This window comes from Ammodytes marinus (genome assembly GCF_949987685.1).
Source record: "Ammodytes marinus genome assembly, chromosome: 15".
Taxonomy (NCBI): Eukaryota; Metazoa; Chordata; class Actinopteri; order Uranoscopiformes; family Ammodytidae; genus Ammodytes; species Ammodytes marinus.
Window position 1 is genome coordinate 15,219,231 of NC_137219.1, and position 25,041 is coordinate 15,244,271.

Here is a 25,041-nt window from a genome sequence, read left to right on the forward strand (position 1 = left end):
AGCTCTGAATGATCAAAATGATCCCTGACAGTCTCCATCTGAAACCACTGCACTGTACCTGGCAAACAATTGTCAGACTGTTAGTTGGAATCTGCTGCTTACTTTCACTTTGTATCACCGTTTTCTTTCTTCTTAGAAAGCTATAGAGCATTATTGATAACTGTCAGGTATGAGAAGATGTAATGTGAAATTTTTACAGACAAAGTTTAATCCGTGCTTTCAGGGTTTATATAACATTTACAAATATTTAAGTCTTATTAATGAGGAGGCTGTTCTGTGTCTGATGTGAACATGCATACCATTCTAGCCATCCCGCTGATATGAAAGCACTTAGTACTTCCTGAATACAGGCCTCAAACCCTCATCGGCACCACTTTGTCATCTGTGTGTGTGTGTGTGTGTGTGTGTGTGTGTGTGTGTGTGTGTGTGTGTGTGTGCGTAGCCCCCTTTTAATCCCAGGTCATTCAGGTCTGCTTAAACATGGAGCCGCAGAATGTAAACATAGCCTTATTAACACTGCCAGAGTCGGTAATCTCCCTCAGTAACCTTTAACCATGACTCAGGCTGTGCATTGTGCTTTGCTCATTATAGCACGGTACAGCCACGTAAAGTTTGACCGCAACATTTTTCCAGATTTGATTGGTTTGATGTTTAATCTGCATCAAAGTTTGGCTCATCAAAAAGTTTAAAAAAAAAAGTGCCAGCAAAACATTTTAAATATGTGGTTTTCCAAAAGAATTTGAATGATGAATGTTAATTGAAAAGATAGTTGTAGTGCATTTCCAAACTGTTTATTTGGATTGAACCAAACATGTCCATACAACATTTCAAACACCGATAGCAGCAGCTACCACGCAGGGCGTTTCCAGTGTCTTGCCCTAGGACACTTCAACATGTGGTGGGGAGGCGGGGGATCGAACCACCGACCCTGCACTCCAGTGGACGACCGCCCTACCCACTTTGCCACAGCTGCCCTTATTTCTAAAAAAGTCCAGATGTTCCATGGTGTTCTAGTCAAATGTTTGCCTGCTGTCCCAGATTGCCCTCCTAAACTGTTTCCTAAATGGTCAGGTTCATGTCATGCCAAAAGTTCGGTCTGCCATCTGGTTTTGTTATTCTAGTCGGGCTTATGTTGCGTCTTCAAGTGTATCTCTTCTGCCCCGGCTGAGTGACATCGAATGACATCACTTGAGGCAATTTATTTTAAAAATTGCAGCAGCTCCATGGAGCCACAAATGGCTTTTTGAATGATTCAGGGCCTTGTTCAACAGCTCTTGAGGAGGTAAAATTCAGGTTAAATAGTTGGGGGCTTTAACCTTGGTGCTTTTGTTGAGGGATGACCTTTTTAACCATTAAGGCCAACCTGAATTCTAGTTGCCTAAACAATCTCATACCAAAAAACCTTATCTTGGATGATGGGCAAAGCAACATGGACATTTAACAGGCATCTATATAAGCCTTATATCGCATGCTTTTGCTTCTCCCGCCTCAGGATAGTCGGTTAGTCCCATCTCCACTGGGAGCTCCTGTTCCTCCCCTTGCTGATCTGTTTACAAAACACAACCAAACACCCGGTGACTGGCCCACAGTTTGTCTCTGTCTGTTTACGCTGCGAGCCAGAGTTTGTACGTCAGAACTGAGCCACAGGAGCCAAGGGATTTGGTCTCTGGGGGAATCACAGGTGCAAGAGGAGGAGCTTAATAGTCTGAGGATATTTAGTGAAAGTACCAACTCTAGCATCACGATGAGAAGAGGAAGAGTGCACCAGTCTCCCCCAGTCTGATCTGCATGATTCCTCTTCCTGCCAAAAGTCACAAGGTCAAACCCTACATCAACACTGGGGACAGAATAGTGAAGTAGAGGAATCTCCAGTGCACCTTGTAAAGCCAGCTTTGCCAGAGCGTGTCCATCTTGAGTGGGAATCGCCAAGAAGAACATGACGTTTTTATCAAATCTTGTTTGTGTTTTTCCATGAGAAAGTTGGGAGCTCTTGGACCGGCTCCATGTGCTCACAGCTCTGTACCTAATGCAGTGCCTCCCAAAAAAAGAAAGGGCTCCTTCGTCATGTGATGGCGCTCGGGGACGGCCACCCTTCCCATGGTGCTCATGTTCCTCCACTGTCCCCGGAGGGGTGGGAGGGGGTGGGGGGCACGGAGGGCCAGGTTTGACTGAATGAAGGAGGCAGACAGAAACAGAGCTGGTGCGACAGCGCGAAGGCCAAGCAGAAAACAGAGAGACATCTGCTTCTCATCTTGATGGGAAAATTCCCCCGATCCCAAAGATTAGGACGGAGTCCCCCAGACAGAGCACGCCGGCTCCTCGGAGGCTCACCATTTGTAAAGCAGCCTCCCTCAGGCCTCGTTGGCTTTAATCCAGAGAAACCCATTTGAGTGAGTGGACCTCTGCTTGCATGGCAGTGACACACCCCCAACGAGCCAGTGATAAATACAAAAGTGATCACTGGTCTAATTGGGCTTCTGCTTCAACATACAGCTGGTCTAATGTTGTGGGAGAAATTGTGATATTCTTAAAAGTCAGGATGCATACTGACATACAGTGCATATGGGTCGACTGTGTCTACTGACGTCTAGGCCTCACCGTCCTGCAGCCATTCCCCTTGTGTAGCATGATGTCCGGGGGTGCTGCTCTGTTTATTTTCTCCTGATTAGCACTGCACATTTTCACTGGTTCATGGCTCAGGGTGTTTGGGAGTCTGTTAGTGGTCTGTGTTCATTCAGCAGCAGCTCTTTCCACTATGGTTCAAAGCTTATCACCTTCTAACCCACCACCAGCACCACCACCCCCAACCCCTTCAATGCCAGATCTGCTGCTGAACACCCAAAAGAGGCCCGCGTTGTTCCTTTGTTGATCTTAGCGCTGGAATTGTCAAACACCAGCTTTCAATAAGTTGCCCAGCCGATCATTAAACAGATAAAAAGCATTCGCCATCGGTAACACGGTTTGGTATAGTCTGAAAGCAGTCATGCCTGTAATCACACTTGATATTTCTGGGATGTCACAGTCTTACCGACAGGATGGATGTCCTGTTCTTCATCAAACATGCGTTTTGGAAGGACCTCACAGTTGGTGTCCAAAGAAAAGGGGACAAATCCTTCAGCTGAAATCTCTACGAATGTGCTCAGAGAATTGAAAGATCTTATGGTGTAATGTTAGAGCTGTGGAGGACTCATAGAAGAACATCATAGCAGAGCTCAGTATCTATTTGGACATGTGATCCAGCTTTAAAATCACAGATATTTAATCACTAAATCAGTAAAACGGCAAAATTGTATGTCTGTAATTGTCTTCGCCTGATTCTAAATATTTGAGGGACATGCGTGGATTAGAGAAGGATTCGTTCTTGAGCAGTGCAGCTGACATCAGACACTGCAGAGCAGGAAAGGGATACCTTCTAAATGCTCCTCCTTTCTCACAACCCCAGCCTCACCATCATGGAACTTGTGTATTTATTTGCTTATTTTCTCTTTTAGGGTAATGGAAAATGCAGCTTCAGCCAATGTTTCTTTTACAAATGGGAAATCATAACTATTTTGTCATAGAGAACGGAGGCTCAGTTAATTGAACTAAGTAAGACTGTTGTTAAAGATGCACCGGTCAAACATTCTTATTTCCAATTCATATCTTTTTAATTTAATACAATGTGTGTTCATCCAGCAGAGCCGGTGTCACTGTCTGGCTGTTTTATCCACCCTGGTGGTCCTTATTTATCTGCCCCCTCTGGGCACAGCTCCATCTGGGATTGGTTGCCTCGACCAGCTCCCTAGGAGCAACACTACAAGACCAGACATTTAATCCCTGGGGTAAAACAACAAACATACACATTGTCCTGAGTTATGAACTCTCCTGTCCCCAGCAAGTGCATGGTAGCTACAAAGAAGTAAGGAGCTAAGCCATTTTTTCTAATGCAAAGTGAATGAACCGATGATAAAAAAAATGGCACTGCAGCCAATTTCCCATCAGTAGGCTGTTATATTTATTATTTCAAGTTATTAACTTTCCCTAGCTCTTTGACCTCCACCCTCCCTCTGCCCTGCACTCATTTTCTTGCTACTTGTTCTACAAGCTATAGCTATTTGAGTAAATGTATTTCTCTACACATAAATACATCTCGGTGCACAATTTTGCTTGGCTGCAGTTTGCGTAAACACTCGAGCACAGATGAACTTCACCTAACACTTGCTCAGGCCGTGGCCTACTTCTGTATTTTTTTCCCTCTCAAGGCTCCTCTTCCGACAGTTGATCAGTCAATTTTCCCCCATACTTCGAGGTATCGGCCTCTAAAAATATGCCTCTGTGGACTAAAGTTATTGGAATATGGTGGTTCATTCCAACGTTTTCATATTGCTGAGTTATTGATATTGTAAAGATCAGGACTTGAGCAATCATGAATATCTATCCCACTAATCCTTTTAATCAGGGTCCACGCGTGTATCCAGTTGTCGTGACATTTTGGGAATAATGCATAGTGTTGATAGATACAGAAGGTTATTTAGTGAGCTTTAGAGGCACTGATAGAGGAATTCATGCTGTTCCCTTTGGACAGAACCATACCAGCTAATTCACCCTGTTTCCAGCCTTCATGCTAAGCTAAGTTATCTGAATGCTTGCTACATATTCAATGTGCAGTCATGAAACTGGTATCTATCTACCCTTTCATTGAAGTCTTGGCAGAGGAAAAAAAAGCATATTTCCTTAACGCTCATCTATTCTTTTAAGAAAGCCAAAAAATTTGCAGTGAACACGATTATGTTGTAATCGTGGCCAACAGCATTAGATCATCAATCATGACAACATGTTAACCCTTTCAGTTCCTTTGCTGCTATAGAAAGGGGGGGTTGACCCTCTGAGAACTTTAAAATGTAATACCATCGCTATACTTCTTGCACAATTGTTACCAAGCTACTGTCAGCTTTACTTTATGAACGCGGTTGGTGTGTTTTCTAAGGAAACCTTTTAAAACTCTTACACATATCCTCTGAGGGAGGATAAACTAATTTGAGGTTCAAGAAAAACACTCTGTACCCTGAAACAATAAACAGCAGCACTGAAGGGCGATTGCAGTCCAGTAAATTTCGCTGCCTGATTGAGTTCATGTTTACTTAAGTGTCTCCCCCTTCTAGGAATAAATCTAATATCACTGCCAATCCATCTTAGTGTAACATTAACTATTAAAGTGTATATTCCATTAGTGTCCTCCTCCTTAATCTTTTTTAACAACATGTCAAAGGGTTGAAAAAATACAAAGTTTACAAGAAGAGTGTTTACAGAGTAGCCTAATCTGATCCCTACTGCACCTGCTCAAGATTGACAAAGTGCACATTACATTTACATTCAATATAAGTGTGGTGGGGTTATAATTTGAAAATTAAGTTTTAAAGTATTAGAGGGATGTTAAAAGCATCTCATGTATCTGTTTAACGGCCCAGGATGAACCACCACCACCTACCGCGTCAACTCATGAACTCGTGAATGTGCACCACATGTGGGACCTCTTAATGGAGTTTAGAGTATCACCACAGGCCTGAGTTATAACCTGCTCTCTGACTGTGGGACCACTTCCGCAAAGTTTGTCCACCTCGCTCTTCATTTATAACGCTAACAGCTTTTACCACTGGCAATGACACGAGCCGTGATAACTCACTCTCAGTGCTGTTTTATTTATTTTTTTCCGTTTCCATATTACCCACCGTTGGGCCTTGTCGCCTCAGCTTGTGAAGGTGATGAAACTTTATCTTATACAAACACTCCGTTTCCTTTCAGAGCGCTGCTGCTGCTGCCGTGTGCTCCTCATTGACAGGCCTCTAGATCTCTAGACCTGGATCAGTCCGTCGGCAGATGTTAGCGAATACAAGCAGACTGCCTCATATGTTAAAATCATTCAAATAAATAAACAATTATTTTGAACTTTTTTGTTGCGGTAGAGATGATAAAAAATATACCACTCTCACATAGTAGGCTATGTCAATTATGGAGCTGGAACCAGTAGGTTAGTTAGCTTATCTTAGTTTAGCTTCAAGACTGAAAGCAGTGGAAACAGCTAGCCTTGCTCGCTTCTAAGTTACAAAATCAGAATACCAGAGGTACAGTAAAAATGTCTTGTTGAATAGTGTATCAATTTTTCCAGAGCTTTTGTTACTGCATGCACCTGGCCATAAAGAACACAATCTTTCATTTGTATATTTCTAAATGCTTTGGTGGTGCTGATAGGAGTATATTACTATAGCCTGGCTGGCGGTTTCCCATCACTTCCAGTATTTATGCTAGACTAACCTTTAGCTCTAGCTAGAAGTACAGAAGATAAGAGTGGTATCAATCGTTTCATCAAGTGCATTTCCCAAAATGTCAAAGTTGTGTCAGAGTAGTTATGAGGACATCAACTGCAGATGTATTCCTAAAATTACTTCCACTGAACAACTTAAAAAATAATTTAGAACACACAATAGACTCTATCAAACCTTTCCCACAAGCATTCATTTGAATACTTTGCTTAGCATTGATTGAATGCCACATGGTTTCTTTTATTTGCTTTTCAAATTAAGCAGAAATGACTGCGCAATATATTCTTGTGACATACTGTAACCAGCCTGTGGTTACCGCAGCCGACTGTCATTGTGATGTTCAAGACACAGCTGCATAAAAGTTGCCTGGAGATTTTTGCAGTGACTGATTCGTGATTCCTCAAGACTGAAATAGCCTTCAATTGTCTGGTAACATGTTGACTGGCTTCCTACAGAATGAAACAATGCTCACACATGAGCAGACTGGGCATGAAAACAGGATGACACCTGACATCCTTGCAACAAAACAAAGTGTCTGAGACAAAAATATGTCAATGTAGTGCGGAAGTGTAAACAGGATTTGACATGTTTTAAATGAAAGAACTTGTTGTGATTTGATGCTAATCACCTTAGGCAATGGTAAGCAGCTTTTGACGCATGGCAGGAGCACTTCCTGTTTGCCAGTTATTTCAAATATAGTTGTCTTCACAATAATACAGTAGGTGCAGGAGGAAAAGATTCATGGTTTGTCACATCTAATTAATGGCAGGAAGAAAGGGTCTGGATGTTGAATATCGTCATATCCTGTTTGGCTCTGCTGTCCAGGTGGTCCAACATGAGTAAAACTCATATTACATAATCTCCCACAATGCTCCTTTTCAGGTTGTCTTCTCCAGTCTTCTCTATTGGCTCCGTTAGGTTTTAGTGTGATCTATTAGTGTTAAATAAGTAAGTACTATAAAGAGACTAACTTATGTCTTCCACATAAACGTTGGTCTCCCTGTAGGGCTCTAACTATTAATGAGATCCTTCAAAGTAAGGGGCTCCCTGGCTCTCCACCTTCCCCTCAAAGGCCCCACTGTGGAGGAAACCAAAGCTGCCCCAACAATGATGAATGGACATCATTAATGTTGTTCATCTGTTTACCTTTTACTCTGCAATCTGGGAAAATGAGGGGTCAACAGCAAAATGGAAATGTGCTTACTGCAGTCCCTGAGAGCCACCCGTTTGGTTTTCACAACATCAAGAGACACGGCAGACTGCGAGGGACCCATATATTCCACCAGCTGACTTTCCCTCCATCAGGAAGGCGAATCGCCCAATTAGAGAAGAGGTTCAGCTGACATTTTGATCCTTATATATCATTTCTGGATCATTTTAAGCTTTTTCAGACATTTCTTAATCCCTGGTGAAAACAACCGCACCCATCTGCACAGAGGGCTGGAAACAAAGGCCTTTATTTTAATGAACTTTGGTCTGGTTGGAACCACATCTTTGAAACAGTGACTATTGAACCGAGGCAGGAATGACACTCCTTGTTCCTCCAAACACAACAAAATGAAGACTCACCGCCAACTATCTATCATGCTTTGTGGTTTGAGCCAAAGCAATGAGGGCCCTCAAGGTTGTTTTTCGTGATCTGGCGGCACAGAGATCCATCTCCCATCCAACCCCCCGGAGTACGCTATCACTCGAGCCAGGTTTGCTTGCCTTGTCAGCGGGTATTTATAGTGCAAACAGTTTGTGTGATCTTATTAGTCCCTATCAGCTGCTGCACCTTTAAAAACACAGATAGATCACTGAGCAGATGGGCGAGACGGCTGTAAGGGTCTGGCTCCGTCCTCTGAGCAAACAAAGTCTGTGTGGCGACGGCCTTCAGCTCATCCATTCCAAATGTTGGAAACAAAATGTGAAAATCCCTCGCACAACATCCACACACAGCAGTGGCGGTTTTCAGTTTAGCTATACTCAGACAACAGAAACAGCTACTAGGCCATGTCTGGTCCAACTGCACTGGCAATACTGCAGTTACAGAGGATAAAAAGGCACTCAGAAGGAGAAGATTGTTACTTTTGTAAGACACAAAGCTCACTATCCAAACACAATGGCTGCACAGCTATAGAGAGACAAGGCTAAAACAGAAATAATTGAAGAGTTCAGCTCCTAAATGAGTCGGTGTGCTTTGCCTTCATTCTCTCCTCTCCCTGCATTTCCAAGAGCACACTGAACCCATCATTGCCATCTAGAGATACAATTTAGGAAAAGACTACTGTGATATTGCCCAGCATATTTAGAGGAAATGTCTGACCATTTTGCACTTACTGCTCTGCCTGGGAGGATGGGTAACGAGGGGGATGGCTTACACTGCTTAAAGTGTCTGAGATGTTTAGAAACACCACACTCCTGAGTGTGGTCTGTACAATAGAAAGAGGCAGTGGAGCTATTCAGCACCATCGAAGGAATGCACGGAAGCCCACAAGGAATCCTTTGGTTCCAGGGTTTCTCCAAACACAGAAGTCGCACACTGAAGATTAACTCTATGTGTCAACAGTAACGGGATCTCCCCTTTTCTGTCTCAGCAAACTCCACTAGAGCCTCAGAGGGGGAAAATGCCTGTGCAGTGCATCCCGGAGCCAGCACCGCAACTACACCGTCCATGTCGCAACTGAAAAAGATCTCTAAATGTTTACCTTGCCCAAATAGCTCTCCCAGAGTACTCAGAAGACGGTTTCTCAGCAGGTATTTGTATACTCTGCCCTGTAAATCACCTGTGGTGTATATAGTCTAGAAGTCAGAAATAAAGCATGAACAGCAGTGTCACAATCTGTGAGATAACCATTTTACAGCATCACATACATTTGCCATCTACATGTTGCAGCTGAAAAGGGGAAGTCAGGGGGGAGAAAAAAAAGAAAAGTAAAGCAAAGCCTCATCTCATCAGCGAGCTAGGGCACAAGAAGCAGAGCAGAGAGCAGGACATGGAAGGGGAGGAGATTTAAATGGACAGCTTCTGAAAAGGTACTGGTGTGGTGCAATTAGAGGCAATTGTGTTTTTTCTGCCGACCCGAGCTCAGAGCAGGAGTGGAAACTGGAACTATCGCTGCAACTTACTTCGTGGAAGTTGTATTTTGGACCGAATTGACGCTTTTGGACTGAATTATCTATCTCTCTTTTTTTCTTACCAACTGTCTGATTATGCTTTTTCACAAGTGGCTGCCACAACTATTCCATGCTGCAGACATTAGAGTGGTGTTAGGTTTCGTGCTTTGATTCAGTTGATGTTACGTTGGAATATTAAAAAAAGGAAAATAAAATAAAAATAAATAAAACATTGATTCTTTTGACGGCATTACTTTGTCGCAACAGCACCATCCAAATCGCCTCCGGGCCCTTATTATTAGTAAGCACAATCCACTTCATCAGGTTACACACGCGAGCAGCGGCAGGAGCTACGTGACTCGCACTCATTCTCAGCATTACCAAGCCGGGAGCGGATGACGAGGAGATTCCCGGTCAGCATCTCTATTCACTTTTCCTGAGGAGTATGGGACTTTGGTTGGATTGCTTGGTTGTGCGCGTCGGGACGAGGAGCCCTCATCCCCTCTCCACTCGCAGGCATCGCGGAATGAAACGCAGTTTTGTCTTCCAGGCTGTGCTGGCGCTTTATCTGCTGCTCTCACCTGCACAGGTAGGATATAACACTCAGTTGAACTTTATGCTCAGGGGGGAGGGAGGGGAGGGAGAAAATATGTTGTTTTCTTTCCAAATATTCCCCAACATTAGACATCACTAAAGATATGTTTTGGTTCTGCCACGTGTCTCCTGCTAAAACTACAAAGCAATAATGCAAAATCTGGAATAGATACATTTTTCTTTTTTAAATAATGCGCCTTTTGTTAGACGTGTAAAGAGACATGTCCCTGTCTGAACCAGAAGTCTGCGGTTGAAGTGATAATAACCGCTTGCGCTGTGCCTGACACCTTCGTTCCGCTTCGAACCAGCGGAATCTTGCTCACTCACTTCATTCATAAGATGAAACGTGACAAACTGCATCACTCTCTGTGCCTCTGGAGCACATGACACGAAGTGACTCACTGTTATATTTGGTGAAGCCACTAAGCTTATAATTACGTGCTTTGGCTGACACGGATACTTTCCTTTCTTGAAAACTGAGATCTTTTTGTTGTTGTTGATATTTGTTTTTTTGTATTCCTTTTATTTTTTGCAGAGTAATATCCATTAAGTTGAGAAGTTCCCTAAAAAATGAATCTCCAATTAATATTGGAATGGTAATATGTCTAGTTTTTTAAACTTGGCAACAGTAGAGGAAACAGATCCTGGTGAGGGAGCGAGCTGCTTAGTCTGACAGACTGAAGGAGTTGGCAGTGAATCAAGTCAAACTGGCAGGGATGTTCAGTGCAGTCTTCAGTCCTCATCTGCACCAGTCCTGTCTTGTTTTATCACATCATATATCTGGCAAATTGAACAGCTACATACAGTGTAGATAACACAGCCAATAAAGATGAGCAAGTTTGTGTGTGTATGTGTGTGTGTGCTAAAATCTATTACTCTTTTAAAACTTTATCCATATCACTATTCGGTGTGTGCAGTTTATTAATACAAAGCTGGTCTGTTCTCTGCTGCCCGCTGGCATTGGCTTTTGAGTCTCATATTGAAAATAGGCAATAACAGGACAGAGCTGACACTTGAGGAAGAACTCATTCAAAGGCCTGTGCCGCACTTTAGAAACACTTGTAAGAGGATGTGCCATTGGACAAAGGGACATGTGCCAACCTAAGCTTGGGCTCTTGTGTCCATTCAGTGTCTGATTTCCTCCCAAGGTGGCTGAAGGCTCGCAGCTATCTGTGGAGGCCCTCATGTTTAATGCAAAACCAGGCCATTCACACCATCACTGCAACTGTCACAGTACTCTGCTTTAGTTTTCCCTTTTGCCAGACTGCAGTCCACATATAGAAATAGCGTAGTCATGCTCTAAGGCTCTCAAGGTTGGAAAAAGCTCCACGTCCCACCAGATTCCCTTTTTCCTGGAGACATTGCAGCTGTTGCTGAGTTGAGAGTGAGCGGGAGTGCCACGGGATCACCACATCTCCACTTATCCTCATAATCAGCTCGTGGCCTGCTCAGTCAAAATACAAGTGACAAAATCCAGGGCGCTAAGCATGTAGCCGGTTAAATGGCTGACAGCAAATGTAAACCAAACAGCTAAGATATCCAACAACCTGGATCTGTCAGGTCAAAGTCCACGAGGATCTACGCTTGTTGCTGAGGCTCTTATCCAACCCTTCAGTTGCTATTAATTGCTTTATTTTGAAAGATCAGCTTTAAAGGAAGAAGTTGTTCAGATTCCTGCTGTAGTGAAAAGACTCACGTAGGCCTGACAATTGGGCCAAAACTATGTCTGAAGAACTAAATATTACACATTTTTTAGCAGACAAGTGATGCTCACACCAGCAGAATTTCTATTCAAGTCATAGTAACAAAGTGAGACTCTTCTGGTGTTTGCCAGTAAACAGTCAGACTGGCGTACCAATGTGGAGAAAGCAAACATTGGCCGTGTGGTTGGGATTGCCATTTATAAAGGTTGGTCTTTGAGATGTCCTACCCATAAATACGTGCCACTATTTGATAATGAAGAATGGTTTTATTACCGTTACAGCTGACGCTGCAGTCAGCAGCCTTGTGACTCATGATGTCATTCACGTCTGTGAGTGTGGAGTAGCCGAGACAGGGTGGTTAACATTGTTTATTACTGCTACAGCTGATACAACTGATAGGAATGCTGTTGTCTCGATACCTGTAAATCCAAATAATCCGTTGCTATCTGTTTTCATGTACAGTAAGATTCATCGTCTGAACCTGGCCTCGTACATATACAGTATAGCTCTCAATGGAGTGTGGAAGCACCTGGGCTTCCCTTTGGAACAATGGTGTCCTCTCAGTCACCCGGTCTCTATGGCTGTCTAATGGAGAATATGATATAACTGCCATCCATGGGTTATTTTGTTCACATTCCTCGACAGCCTCCGTTCTCATGTGCACTGTCTAAACCTTGCCTATGTGCTTCACTCTGTAGATTGCCCATTTGACATATCCCCGCCTTAAAGAAGAAGACACCAGAATGGTTTGTTTACAATACATCTTGTATTGTCCGGGAAATGTTCAAGTGAAATCTTGCATCAACACAACCTGAACCTGTCAGACATTAGTCAGCGTCTCCAAGGGAGTAACACTATGGAGACGTGGTGTGGTGCACAACTCAGGAATCCTTTCTCTCTAAAAAAAAAAAAAAAATTGGATGCTCAAGAAATTCAATGAAGGATGAGAATTATAAGCCTATTTGGTATGAGATTAAAACGCTTTATCTATTTTGAAATACAGCATTTTTCCTTTGATCTAGCCTTAGTTCCAAATATAGCAAACCTATCCCGCTTAACTCGTTTGTCTTTGCGAGACAGTTGGACTCATCACTTTAAAGGTGAAGCATGTTCCTGATGAAAGAAAAGAGGGCAACTCCTGTATCTGTATGTGCGTGTGTGAGGACGTGACGTTACACAGGTGTTTCCTTAACGTCATCACCAGCAGCAAAACAATACTTGAGTCTGACCATCTGTATTGAACACATGTGCCTCTGTTTGTGTGCATGGGCGTGTTTTTCTTATACTTGTTCATAAGTAGCTATAAGTGCAGATGGCATTAGCGTCACACTTCACGTTACAATGGAGCCTTGTGAGCATTTTTTAAGATATGTAAAACATTTACCATAAACACCACGTCTGGTTTTCAGTTCCTCACAATCCATGCAGCTCAGTTATGGACAATGCAACATTTAAACAGTCATGTTCTTTCTTGCACCTCTTTCTTGCATAAGGGCCCATGCAGTGGTAGTGACCTGCTGACTGATAGGGCTCTTATTTGCGTTGTTGTGGTATTTCTCTCTGGTTGTAATGTCCCATCCCAAGGGAGCGTCGCAATCGCAATCAGGAAATATGGATTTCTCCTTCCTCCTGCGGAGGAGGAGGAGGAGCGGTGGCGCTCGGGGCAGCCGTCTACTCAGCAAGCTTTAATCTCCCATCTGGATGTAATTTACTGTGGTTTACACAGGGAGAACAACGTTTACTGTAATAGAGACCACAATTACCACCGGTCAGCCTTATCTCAAGACCTGTGTCGTGTGTGTGTATGTTTGCTGACGGGCTGCATGGTTTATACAGTGGTTTTGTGTGTGTGTGTGTGTGTGTGTGTGTGTGTGTGTGTGTGTGTGTGTGTGTGTGTGTGTGTGTGTGTGTGTGTGTGTGTGTGTGTGTGTGTGTGTGTCTGTCTGTCTGTGTGTGTGTCTCAAGGGGGACATTAGTACAGGCATTAATGGACTTATGCTTAGGAAATGGTGTTCTTCTAAATCAACATTTATATGGACCTTTACTTCTCCCCTGTCACTGCACCGTATATGCTCAAAGAAAACATGATAACATTCCCGGACTCATTGCAGAAGACTTAAGGATCATTTTAAAGTATATCGTTATCTTTATGTTGAAAAGGTGTCTTAGAGGAACAATTTCAAATTTAGGGAAATATGTGTATTTGCTTTCTTGCTAAATGGTAAACGGTTATCATAGCATAGAGTCAAAGTGGTGCAGAAAAATAGCTCTGAAAAACAAAGTATTAAAAGTTTTAATTTTACAAGCGGTTAGGCGTCAGACTGTTTCTTAGCCAGGTGCAGTGACTTCCTGAATCTCCTTGTCATCACTGTTGAGGCTCCAGGAAATAGCTGCCTCCAGCCAAGAAAGCTTATGACACAAATAAAACCCAGTAAACCCACAACTTCTAATTATCACACATTTGGTTTTTGGTCGGATTAAATAAGCAAGATATAACACGTCAGTTAGTGAGCTTTACAGCTGCTGGTGGATTTTGTTACCTTTCTAGCTAAGAGACGCAAGCTCCACCGTTCCCAGTCTTTATGCTAATCTAAGATAGCACTGAGAGCTGACTGGCTTCATATGTGGCATATCCTCTCATCTAACAGCAGGGCGGCTAATGAGCTCATTCCCCAAAATGTTGAACTATTTTGTGTTTCCCCGTAGTATAAATGTTTATTCCTGTATCTTTGCGACACTGAAAGTGTGTCAGTTCTCCTAAACTGTGGATTTCAAAGGCGCCACTCTTCCAGATTGACTTGAGAAATAGTTGTGGCACGTTTACCACATTTTCCCTTGAAGCTCTGTTGGTGTTTTGGCAGTGCTCTGTGATCACAAGCCCTGACATGACCACCCCTAGAGACCCAGCTGGATACTGTCAGACCTGCACTGGCATTGTAGGTTCACCCACAGCATGTATACAAAACAGAACCTGTCTTTTTTTCTTATTTTTTTGTAGTGTCAGAGAATAGATACAGTGACCTGCAGGCCGTGCAAGAGGCCTGAGAATTAATGTTGCGGTCATGGTGTTGATGATGTGGAATCTGGCTCTCGATAAAGGATGGATGAGGAAGATCAGTGAGGCAGGGAGGCGGGTCTGCTTTTCACTCATCTGGCTGTCCCTGTGTTTGTATTCCCTCGTTCTGCTTTAGTGCTCTCTGTCCTGTGTGGTCTCGTGTTCACAAGTCAAGCTTCACTCAGACCAAATCCAGGACCCAGTCCTCCCCCCTCTGGCATATAGGTTTTCAGTGAGTTGGAGATGCAGGTGCTTTACTGGTCTGGATTATGGCTGGGATGTTTGCCAGCTGTGCTTTTCCTAAAACTAAACTTTTTTTTGCTACACACTTCCCTCCTGCATGTGTTGCTCCAATTAAATTCAAATACTCTGTGCAAGAGCATATGTAGTTGACGGACATTACCAAACCACAAGCCTGCATCTCATCCATGCTCTGTTTATCCACACTGTCACCCTTACCCTCAAGGTTAAGTTTTAAAGTAGACTGTTTTTGTGAAAGCATTATAAATAATGGCACGATGCCCATCTAGCTGGGATCTTTATTTGCCAGAGTCGAGAAGAATTTAAGAGGGGTTTTCCGAAAATCCAATCAGTCCAAAATTAAACCAAGTGCAGAGAGATCCTGATCATGCTTAAACTATGAAATGTGTACAGTGGTTCTGTGTAAAATATTTGCCTCACAAGCCTCTGTTAGTCCACTCAACCTGAAACTGATGCTGTAGTTTGTCAGAGATGAGGAAGGAGCCTCGTCAGACGACTACAAATCCGATAATACAGCTGCAATAGCATCAGTATACAACTTTGTATTACTCACGATAAGATTTGTGTGCTAACTAGTCATAATCCGATGTTCATTTCATGGTTTTAAGTATTTTTTTCCGCCCTGCTAATAAGGATTTGTAACTGAAATCCTTCTCTTGCTCACACTACACCAAATAAGGGAGGTTCTTGTGAAATGAAGGTGAAAGCAGCTTTTCAGTGAAAACCTGCCAACTGAAGAAAAAACTCTTGGACTGACGCTGTTGAGTTCGATAAGTGAAAATACCAACTATTTTCACTCAGTCTTAAACAGAAAACATGTTGGCATTGTCAACTATACAGTATGATTTCTAATCTAATTGAGCATATTGTGTGTTACACCAGACTATTGTATATAAACCATTTGCTTACAAATTTCATGCAAGAAGAATTTAATTTTTAGTGCATGTCCACTCCCATTATACTTTTGCCTTCCATCTCCTGGGTTCAAAGTACAATGAAATAAAAGAGCGTTGTCACACTAACAGGGCTTCTTGAAATTATTTTAATTTCCAATGACTTGGAGACAAGACAGCACATGGCTCACCCTCACAGTCATTGTTTTGCAATCCTAAAAGAGAATATAAATCTAGATGATTTAATCCAGTTCTGCACGATTTTCCAGCCCAGTCAGTCACCCAGGACCAGCTATGTATTCAGTCTGATCTGTCAGGCAAACCTATCTGCGTTTTATTTACACGACTTAACAATAACACACTGCGGAATATGCTGGCTTGTGTCCAGATCTTTTTGGGTATCAGCCTCAGTACCTGCTGTTGAGTAGGCCCATCGCCACAACCACCACCACCCCCCAACCCTTCCCAGCTTGTTGAAAACTCTTTTACGACCATTTAATGCTGGGTCCCCCCCGTCATGTTTTGTTTTTGCTCCCTACGCATGCTGCCCTTCCTCTGACAGACTTAAGCAAGGAGGTTAAAGATGACGCAGTTCAGCTGTGTGGGAGTGGAGAGTAATGAGGCCCGGAGCCTCTGTGGCCTGACAGCAGGAGCCCGGGGACACAACTGGTCCTCTGATCTGACCCAAGCTCTCAGCCAGCAGCTCACAGACTTTCACTAGAGACTTATAGAGGAACTTACTTTAACAGTTAACTGCTGTAGACGCTCCAATCCAACCCTCTCCCGCTCAAGCTATCTGCTCACTTACACATAGCCTAGTGCAAAGGAGATCTGCTCATAGGCACTTTACTCTTTGAGAACCAGATTAACCAATGAGAATGGCAATGAGAAGATGCTCTCTGGCACAAAGCTAGCACTGAAAACATTTGACAATTGATCAATAAAATAATATCAAATTGGTCATGACAAGCTGCAATTGATCAGTTCGATATGTGTTGATTTCCCTATGCGGCCCTCAATGTTATGATGTTTGACCCACCATCAGAAGCTTTATTTGAGATCGAAAACAGGCCCGCAAACTCAGCACAGTCTTGCTATTTTTCCTTCCGTGCGAACAGGAATGTTTTCCTTTATTGTTGTTGTTGTTCTTTTCATTTTAAGTTAAGTTTGCTAATTTAGTTTAATCATTTCACACCAGTTTTTGCATTTTTCAAAATCCAAATGTCCTTCATACAACACATCCTTTATTAGCCAAGAGTAAAATAATGTATAGTCATGTCAAGTACATTTTACTCTTATAGCCCTAAATCATAGTTAGATTAAGGTCTTAACACCCACATTTTTTAAAACAATAAATGAACATGGCACGTGACAATGTTTGACCCTCACTGTGAGGAAAAGTAAAAACTCCCTGCGAAAGGTCATCAGGGAATGAATTTGAAGAAGCTATACTACTGGCTGAGGACTACTTAGAGTGCAAGCCTGACTGTAGGATTTATGAGACAAGTTTATACACATGTATTGATGTAAAGTGGTTCACCCCTCCCACCACAAGCTTTATTACCTCCCAGTCAACATTAATCACTTAGTAATACTGCAAAGAAGGAAGGAATGGCTACGTGAGGATCTTCATGCAGCCTTTCTCTAATCTGGCAGCTCACTCCCCTGTACTCAACCACACGAGGTGCCAAACGTGTTTCCTCGCCACATCATGGCTGCTGAACCCAAGGCCGAGGTCAGAAAGTCCAACCCCACCTCGCCACATTCTGAACGGCAAAACCCCAGACCCGAGCCAAAAATCCCTTGTGATGTGGGGCAGCCTTATGAACACCCATAGACGAGAAGAGAGAGAGCAGATCATATGCCAATTAACACTGGAAAAGGATTTATGTGATCCGCCTGCCATTGCCAAAGAGGATGAAAACGCCCCAGAGGGTGGAAGTAACTTTTAACAATAACTGAAACTGAACTGTGACTTTCCCATGCTGTGCTATGCAAGCCAGACTCTGCGAGCGGAGTTCTATCCTGTGGTGCAAATGTAAAGCCGACACACTTGAACAACTCTTCTGTCAGAGAGGAGCATTTTGGCCTGATGACCGACCAGCCACTTGGGGAGTTGCCTGAACAGATCCTCTAACATAGGGAGGACTGAAACCAAGTGGTTGACTGGAAGCCTCCAGCAAGAGCTGTCCCAAAAAACACACTTATCTCACTGACCGTTTTACCGGTAACCTCTGAAATGTTTGTGTGAGTGTGAATGTATCATCATCATCAAAGCAGGACATTCCTCTTTAATCACATTGTTTGGAAGGGGTCGGCTGAAGTGTAGCACTGCGCTGACAGATGCTATCCTCAACCTCAAACTAATTTTGGTTCAAAACAGGAAATGAATGCATTTCAGCGATGGACAGATGGTGTAAAAAGCAACTGTCTTTCTTGCCATCATTTGGGAAAGTCCTTGTCGCATTGTGTACGTAGAACTTTTGGTCCAGCACCTTCAGTAAATTTCACTTCCAATAAATGTGTGACACTATCATCAGTGTGTGTGTGTGTGTGTCTGTGTGTTTGACAAAAATGGAAATACAACACCAGTGATGGGGAGAGATTTGCGGAAGCAGGTTGTCTGTCGCCAGTGCAGCTCTGCTGCTGGAGGGTATTTTATCAAACGTAGAGTTCCCTTCCTGAGATGGAGTCAACTAGAGGTTTTGTGTTTTCCCAGGCGAATGAGAAATGCACTCTGTTTATCATGGGATGATGGGAAAAAATCAAGACGGAGGGGGAAACCATCAATGGGAAAATAAATAGAGAGCTGAATCTTACACCACAGGAAACAGGTTTTGAACCTAAACAGAGGAAAGTAATATATATATATATGAGGGACTGGATCTGCTGCCTGTCAAAAAGACTTTTCCACTGCAGGGTGAAGGGTAAAAAGTGTGATTGTCTGCTTTATTTCACTGTGGTTCCAGCTATCACCACTAGAGGACAAAGGTACTCGAGTCTGATATGATAACTTACTGTAACTGCAGGCTGCTACTGACTTTATGTAAAGGGCAGTTTTGTTTTGTGTTTTTGTTTTTTTGTATGATATACTCGAACCTCATGACCCTGAATTAACAATACATTTTTTACATGTCCATTTTATTTCTGTTTTGCAGAGTCTACCCCTGGCAAGCACGAACAGCACAACTGAAGGTAAGATTATTCTGAAATCCTCTGTGTTGGGAGTGTTCCTTTTTAAAACAATTATTTGCAACAAGAGAAAACAAGAAAAATGTCATTCTGTTGTAACACCATGTTTTTGATAGTGTTTTTGGTTGAAACCACACAGTCTGATGCAAACCAAATAAATGGATGCCAGACCTGAAGAAATATCTAAATAACTTGTGTATTCATTCATACTGTGGTTTGACATGCACTGTTTGGGAAATACAAATATAACAAATCTCTCCTATCTTGCATGTCAAGTCATGTCAAGTCAATTGCATTTATACAGTGCCAAATCACATTAGAAATCATCCGTAAAATATGATTGTGCCTGACTACGAAGAAGGGTCTTGTGGACTAAGAGAAGTATTTTAAATTCTATTCTCAAATCTACCGGGAGCTTTTGCAGAGGAGCTAATATAAGAGATATGAATTGTTGTTTTAGTTTTTGTAAGCTCACCTGGAGCAGCATTCTGGATCAGCTGAAGCCTTTATAGAGACTTGTTGGGGCAGCCTCATATTAGGAGAATTGCAATAATCCAGCCTGGAGGTAACATATGCGTTGAATTTTTTTTTGTTGCAGCTTTTTGTAATAGGGTGTGCCGGATTTTTTGCAATGTTATGTGGGTGGAAAAAAAGGCCCGGAAATTTGATTTATGTGGGAATTTCTTGTGGGAGGACATATCCTAATCAAAGATAACTCCCAGATTTCTTATGGTTGGGCTGGAGGCCAGAGTAATGCCAGCCAGGGTATCTACTGTATATTATTAGATAATGTGTTCCCAAGGTGTTTCGGGCCTAGCACAATAACTTCAGTTTTGTCTGAGTTTAGTAGCGGGGAACTGCAGGTCTTCCAGGCCTTTGTGTCCTTAAGAGACATATAACTGCTTGGTGGATACTTTCTAGAGGATCTGAAAGAGAAAGGGAAGATTAGAAATAGCTCTATAGATGGCTAAAATGCCTGAGTTTTTTTAAGAAAAAGTTGAATTACTGCTACCTTAAAGGACTGTGGTGCATAGCCTGTCAATAAAGATGGATGGATCACATATAATAGAGATGTACCTGCTAAGGGTAAAACCTCCTTAAGCAGCATAGTTTGGATGGAGTCTATTCTAAATATACTGTATATCAAGCTTTGCAGCTTATCCTAAGGTTCCTGTGTTTGAGGATACATTGGTTGAGGGAAGGTGTTGACGAATTCTGTCTCTAATAGCTAGAATGTGTCATCAAAGAAGCGCAGAAAGTCGTTACTACTGAGAGCTATATAGCCTATACAAGGATCAACAGAGTTATGATTATTTGGAAAGGCTGGAACCTAGGGTTGTTGTTTTTTTCCACCATTAATGATGAGTCATAAGCAGTTCTGGCACTGCAGAGGGCTTTCCCACATGTTGAAGACTATCATGCCAGACTGAGCTAGATTCTAAAATGTTGGTGGAACGCAATTTCCTTTCAAGTGCTTTCACAGTGTTTGCTTTGGGAGTCATACCTTAGTTGGAGCTAACCTTTTTTGCCCAATTATCTTATTTTTGAATTTTGAATTGAGATAAAAATTTCAGTTGGAAATGTGCTGTCCTATTTCCCAGGTTGGATGTTAAAGACTAAAAACAAGGCACTACTACGGTGCTACCCAAAACTTTCTGTCTCTTTGCAACCCTAGCAACGATTAGGTTTAGATATAGGGTTGATTAATAGGCTTGAGTTTAAAATAGCAGCAACTCCTCCTCCTCAGACAGTGTGTCGGGGAATGTGTGTATCAATATGACCGGGGGGAACGGATTCATATTCCAACCAGGTGACACAACCAGGTGTCAGTAAGACTAAATAGAATAATATAATGATAGTCAAATGTTCAAAAGTCTGATATTGTATTGTTCACTTAAAAAGCTTCAGATGACAGGGGGTCCACATTAGATTTGCCTAATGTAAATTATTTAATCTTGCATGTAAATTCAATTACTTTCATTTACATTTAGAGAACAGCAGGACATGTCTGGACTTGCAGCGGTTACTCACGTGTTACCTTCTCCCTTCATATCCTCTTTCTTCCTCGCATCACTACACATAAGTGCTGCTCAAAGAGCAATTCATTGAATGTTAAAGACTTTTAGAGCTTGTTACATAAATTGAGGACATTTAACAGAAAAGGCCAGATAACATACAGTCAGCTGAAGCTGAAGGAGCTGTAACTGGCCAGTGAACTGGCCCTTTGCACTGTATTACTACATTATAGTTTGTGGCCTCATCTCCCTACCGTAGATGCTTCCCCAGCCATCTTCTTCCAGCCCCTCTGCTTTCGTAAACAGCTGTTTTGGTGGCAGGCTCCAAGCGGTGACCCCCAGGGGTCGCCGCAGTCCCAGAGGTGCGCGTGGGGGCAGCTCAGCTCCAGCTCAGCTCCAGCTCCAAAAGGGTTCTGTTCATGGCCATGTTTCCAATGTTTGTTTTCTCTTCCTTCTCTGTTTGTACGGCCGTAGTCATCCCTGTTCCTCCCCCACAGACTGTGCAACTGGGACACTTTCACACATATACTCCCACAGGAAAGCATACAGTACACTAAACAAACATTTTTACTTCAAAATGAAAACAGGATACACACTAGTGCCTTGCACTGGTTTCTGTGTACATTGTATAAGGTTGCCATTGGTGGATTATAGTGGAAATGACTGATACTTTTAAGACAGTATCAATAACAGTGCATTGGGATTCAAGTGTATATACTGTATAGACATGTATCTGACCACACAAGCTGAATCATCATAAGGCATACTCAGCCTCCACCTCTCATCCATAGTGTTGATGTTCCAAGAGGTGTGGGGTCGCAGCTTCTGCCGGACCATTGAGAAGCTTGTGGAGGTGGTGCAGGAGTACCCGACAGAGGTGGAGCACATCTACAGCCCCTCCTGTGTGCCACTGGTGAGGTGTGGAGGCTGCTGCGGGGACGAAAACCTGGAGTGCCATCCCACCCACACCACAAACGTCACCATGCAGGTAGGAACAGGACATTGTGCGAGATAATTGCTATATGTATTTTAATAGATTGTGTTTTTTATTGATGATTTTTAACTCGTTTTATCCCTCAGCTGTTGAAAATCAGGCCATCAGAGCCGGACCAAGAATATGTCGAGCTGATGTTTGTGGAGCATAAGACATGTGAATGTAGGTAAGAAAACAAGTCATTATTTTTGACATGAAAATTTCATGAGTATGCACGTATCAACCCTGTCTCCCAGACATCAGTGTATGTAGTGGGCTACAACAACAGCGCAGTGATACTAACTGAGTTACAGTTTTTTATCAACATAATGAAGAACTGTTTGTCATAAAGTTGTCTATAATATGTAATGTTGCTTAATCTTAACTCTTAATATATCTGCAAAAAAGTTCCTTGACATACATGTTAGGGTTTCTTGCAATATTTGCTCATAGCAACTTAAGCATGGTTTTCTGAAGGTAAGGTTTAGGCAACAGAAGCCTTTTGGTTAGAGAGGTTAGGGAAAGATTGTGGTCCCTGTTTTCTTTATAAGAATTGAACTGAAAGCACTATCGTTTATTTATTATTTATTGTGCTATTGGTTTGCAAAAAAAGAATAGGACCTCCATCCATCACTATAGTTTTTTGCCAGCAAAAATTATCCAGCAATTATGTTCCCCCTCAAATTCTACAACTAAATAGTTGTGTATAATTGAGATTTCTAGGAGAGGGTTGGGAAATACTTAAAGCACCTGGATGTTTCTTTTTAATTTATTTCATGATTTTTTTCCTCAGAATCAGGAAACCTATTGTGACTGTTGAACGGTAAGTACATACATACGTTTTGAGGTTGTTGAAAACCATAAAAAATATTCTGTCTCTGATAAGGGAGGCCTATGTTAACGTTGCTTCTCTTGCAGGAAAAGGCAAAGAGGAAGAGGAAGGAAGAGAAAGGAGAGACAGAAAACAAAAGAATGTGACAGGTGAGGACACAATCTGGGGACGAAGAATGTCATATACCCACCAACTATAAAAACACAGCTTTAAAGATGCATTGTTCTGTCTTGCTTTTGCCAGGTGCCAGGTCCCACGAAGGTAACTGCAGTGGCGACCCGAACCCCCCTGTTGCAGTGTGGCTCGCTATTTATTTCGACAGCATCAGTATCTGCAGCCACAGACTCAAACCGCTGGGTTGTTTGGGTGACGAGCTCTCCTGCTGATGGGTTTTGCGACGACAGGATGTGTGTGTTTGATTGGTGGAAACACTGCTGTTACACACTGTCACAATGGACACGCCTCGGAGCCAGTGCAATGTAGAACCAAACAGACCGACGCCTTCTCTTTTATACTAGTTATTAGTGTTACTGTATCAGTTATTGTAATTTGTCCATTCCTCTGGTATTTAAAGGTGTTTACACTTGTTTTGAAAATCTATATTTATTGATACAGCTGAATATATTTGGACCAGCAACCTTTTTCTTTAAAAAGTTTGTCATCCTTTTTCTAAGACATTATCCCAGAAGCCTTGACTTGTGATAGCAGCCGTGTGTTGCAGCTGCTTTGCGATGAAATGTCTCCCTCTGGTGTTTGGAGGAAACAGTGTTCAAAACTGCTCTGTATTCAAATAATTTACTTCTAGGTCAACTATACATAAGATTAGACATAGTACAGTGTTGTCAGTCACAATCAATCTCATCATCAACCTTATCCTAATCTTCTTGTTGTCAGTTATGAGAGGAGCGATGCCACAGATGCCTGTTGTGTATGAATCCTCTCCCTCCATAGGCCTACCGCCATGTGACCAGGCATGGGGTTTGAAGTGTTTTATCTTAATAAGAACACTATCTATCAGAGAGGTTTGAAGACGTGTCTGCAGATGACTGCGCATGAATAAATCCTGAATCTAAATTGTTCTTTGAAATCTATGGCTCTATCTCTATTGGTTTGAAAGGAGTGGATACAGTGTCCTTTACATTTGTTTTATAAACGAATATGGAATCATATTCATCATATTGTTGAATCCGTTAAAAGGCAGTGCTTTGGATAAGTCAGACCTGCGAGAATCAGCGTTTTAATAATACAACACATACGGTTATTTCAAAGCACAACAGTGAGTGTGTTGCAGGAAGAAGTAGCCCAGTAGCAATGGGCAGATAAACACTAAAGTTACCACTACACTCAAACAGCACTCAGCTGGTATTGATGCCTATTAAGAAGTACCAATTATTATCATTGTTTTTCTGTTTTTTCTATGTGATTGCAAAGTTCTCCCAGATATAACAGTATGTCTGATTTACAGTTTAATAGCACTAATGTGTGTGTGACCACCCCGGTGAAACAAGACTCCCATAAGCCCCACACCACAGTGTCTTCCTTCGTCTATTTTTGGAAACACTGCAATAAGGAAGGGATCAATTGAAGTAGTTATGTAAACTGATAATGTCTGTTTTTTTTCATGTACTACACACAAAGAAGTTCTATGAAAATGTAAAAGGCAACATTTCTACTGTTAGTATTTTTATTTTCATTGAAATATTTATTTTGTAATTAAATCTTTATGGTTGGCCTGCTTGTCTCTTGAGATTTATTTTTTATAAATATAATTTTAATATTGTGATTTATTATTATACATATGATCGTGATATATTATTATTCTAAATAGTGAGTTCCTAATGCTATTTCTGATGATTATTAGTTTTTTAAATCTGTTTCCTTTTTTGTTATTTTGTTCTTTGGTTGGCTTAATACTATAAAATATATTCTAAATAACGACTTACCAATGACTTATTGTCAAAAACAAAACCCTTTGAGGTATACATTTTAAAAATAGCCAAATCAATAAGGCCTAGACGTGTAAGTTCAAAACCGTTAATTTGTCCACATTTAAGAGCCTGAAAAGCAGCTCGAGCGCTCCTTTCCCCTCACAATAGAAACCTCCCATCCTTAACCTGCTCCTTCT

General features: G+C 42.1%; 1 protein-coding gene across 1 annotated transcript; it reads left to right on the forward strand.

Moving 5' to 3' along the window:
- Positions 1 to 9,368: 9,368 nt before the first annotated feature.
- pgfb (placental growth factor b) lies at positions 9,369 to 24,523 on the forward strand. The gene is made up of 7 exons (XM_080042128.1): positions 9,369 to 9,987; positions 19,063 to 19,099; positions 21,903 to 22,099; positions 22,192 to 22,271; positions 22,878 to 22,907; positions 23,003 to 23,065; positions 23,160 to 24,523. Exons 1-7 carry the CDS (start codon positions 9,844 to 9,846, stop codon positions 23,179 to 23,181), a joined length of 573 nt encoding a protein of 190 aa, XP_079898254.1. The 5' UTR covers positions 9,369 to 9,843; the 3' UTR covers positions 23,182 to 24,523.
- The last annotated feature ends 518 nt before the right edge of the window (positions 24,524 to 25,041 follow it).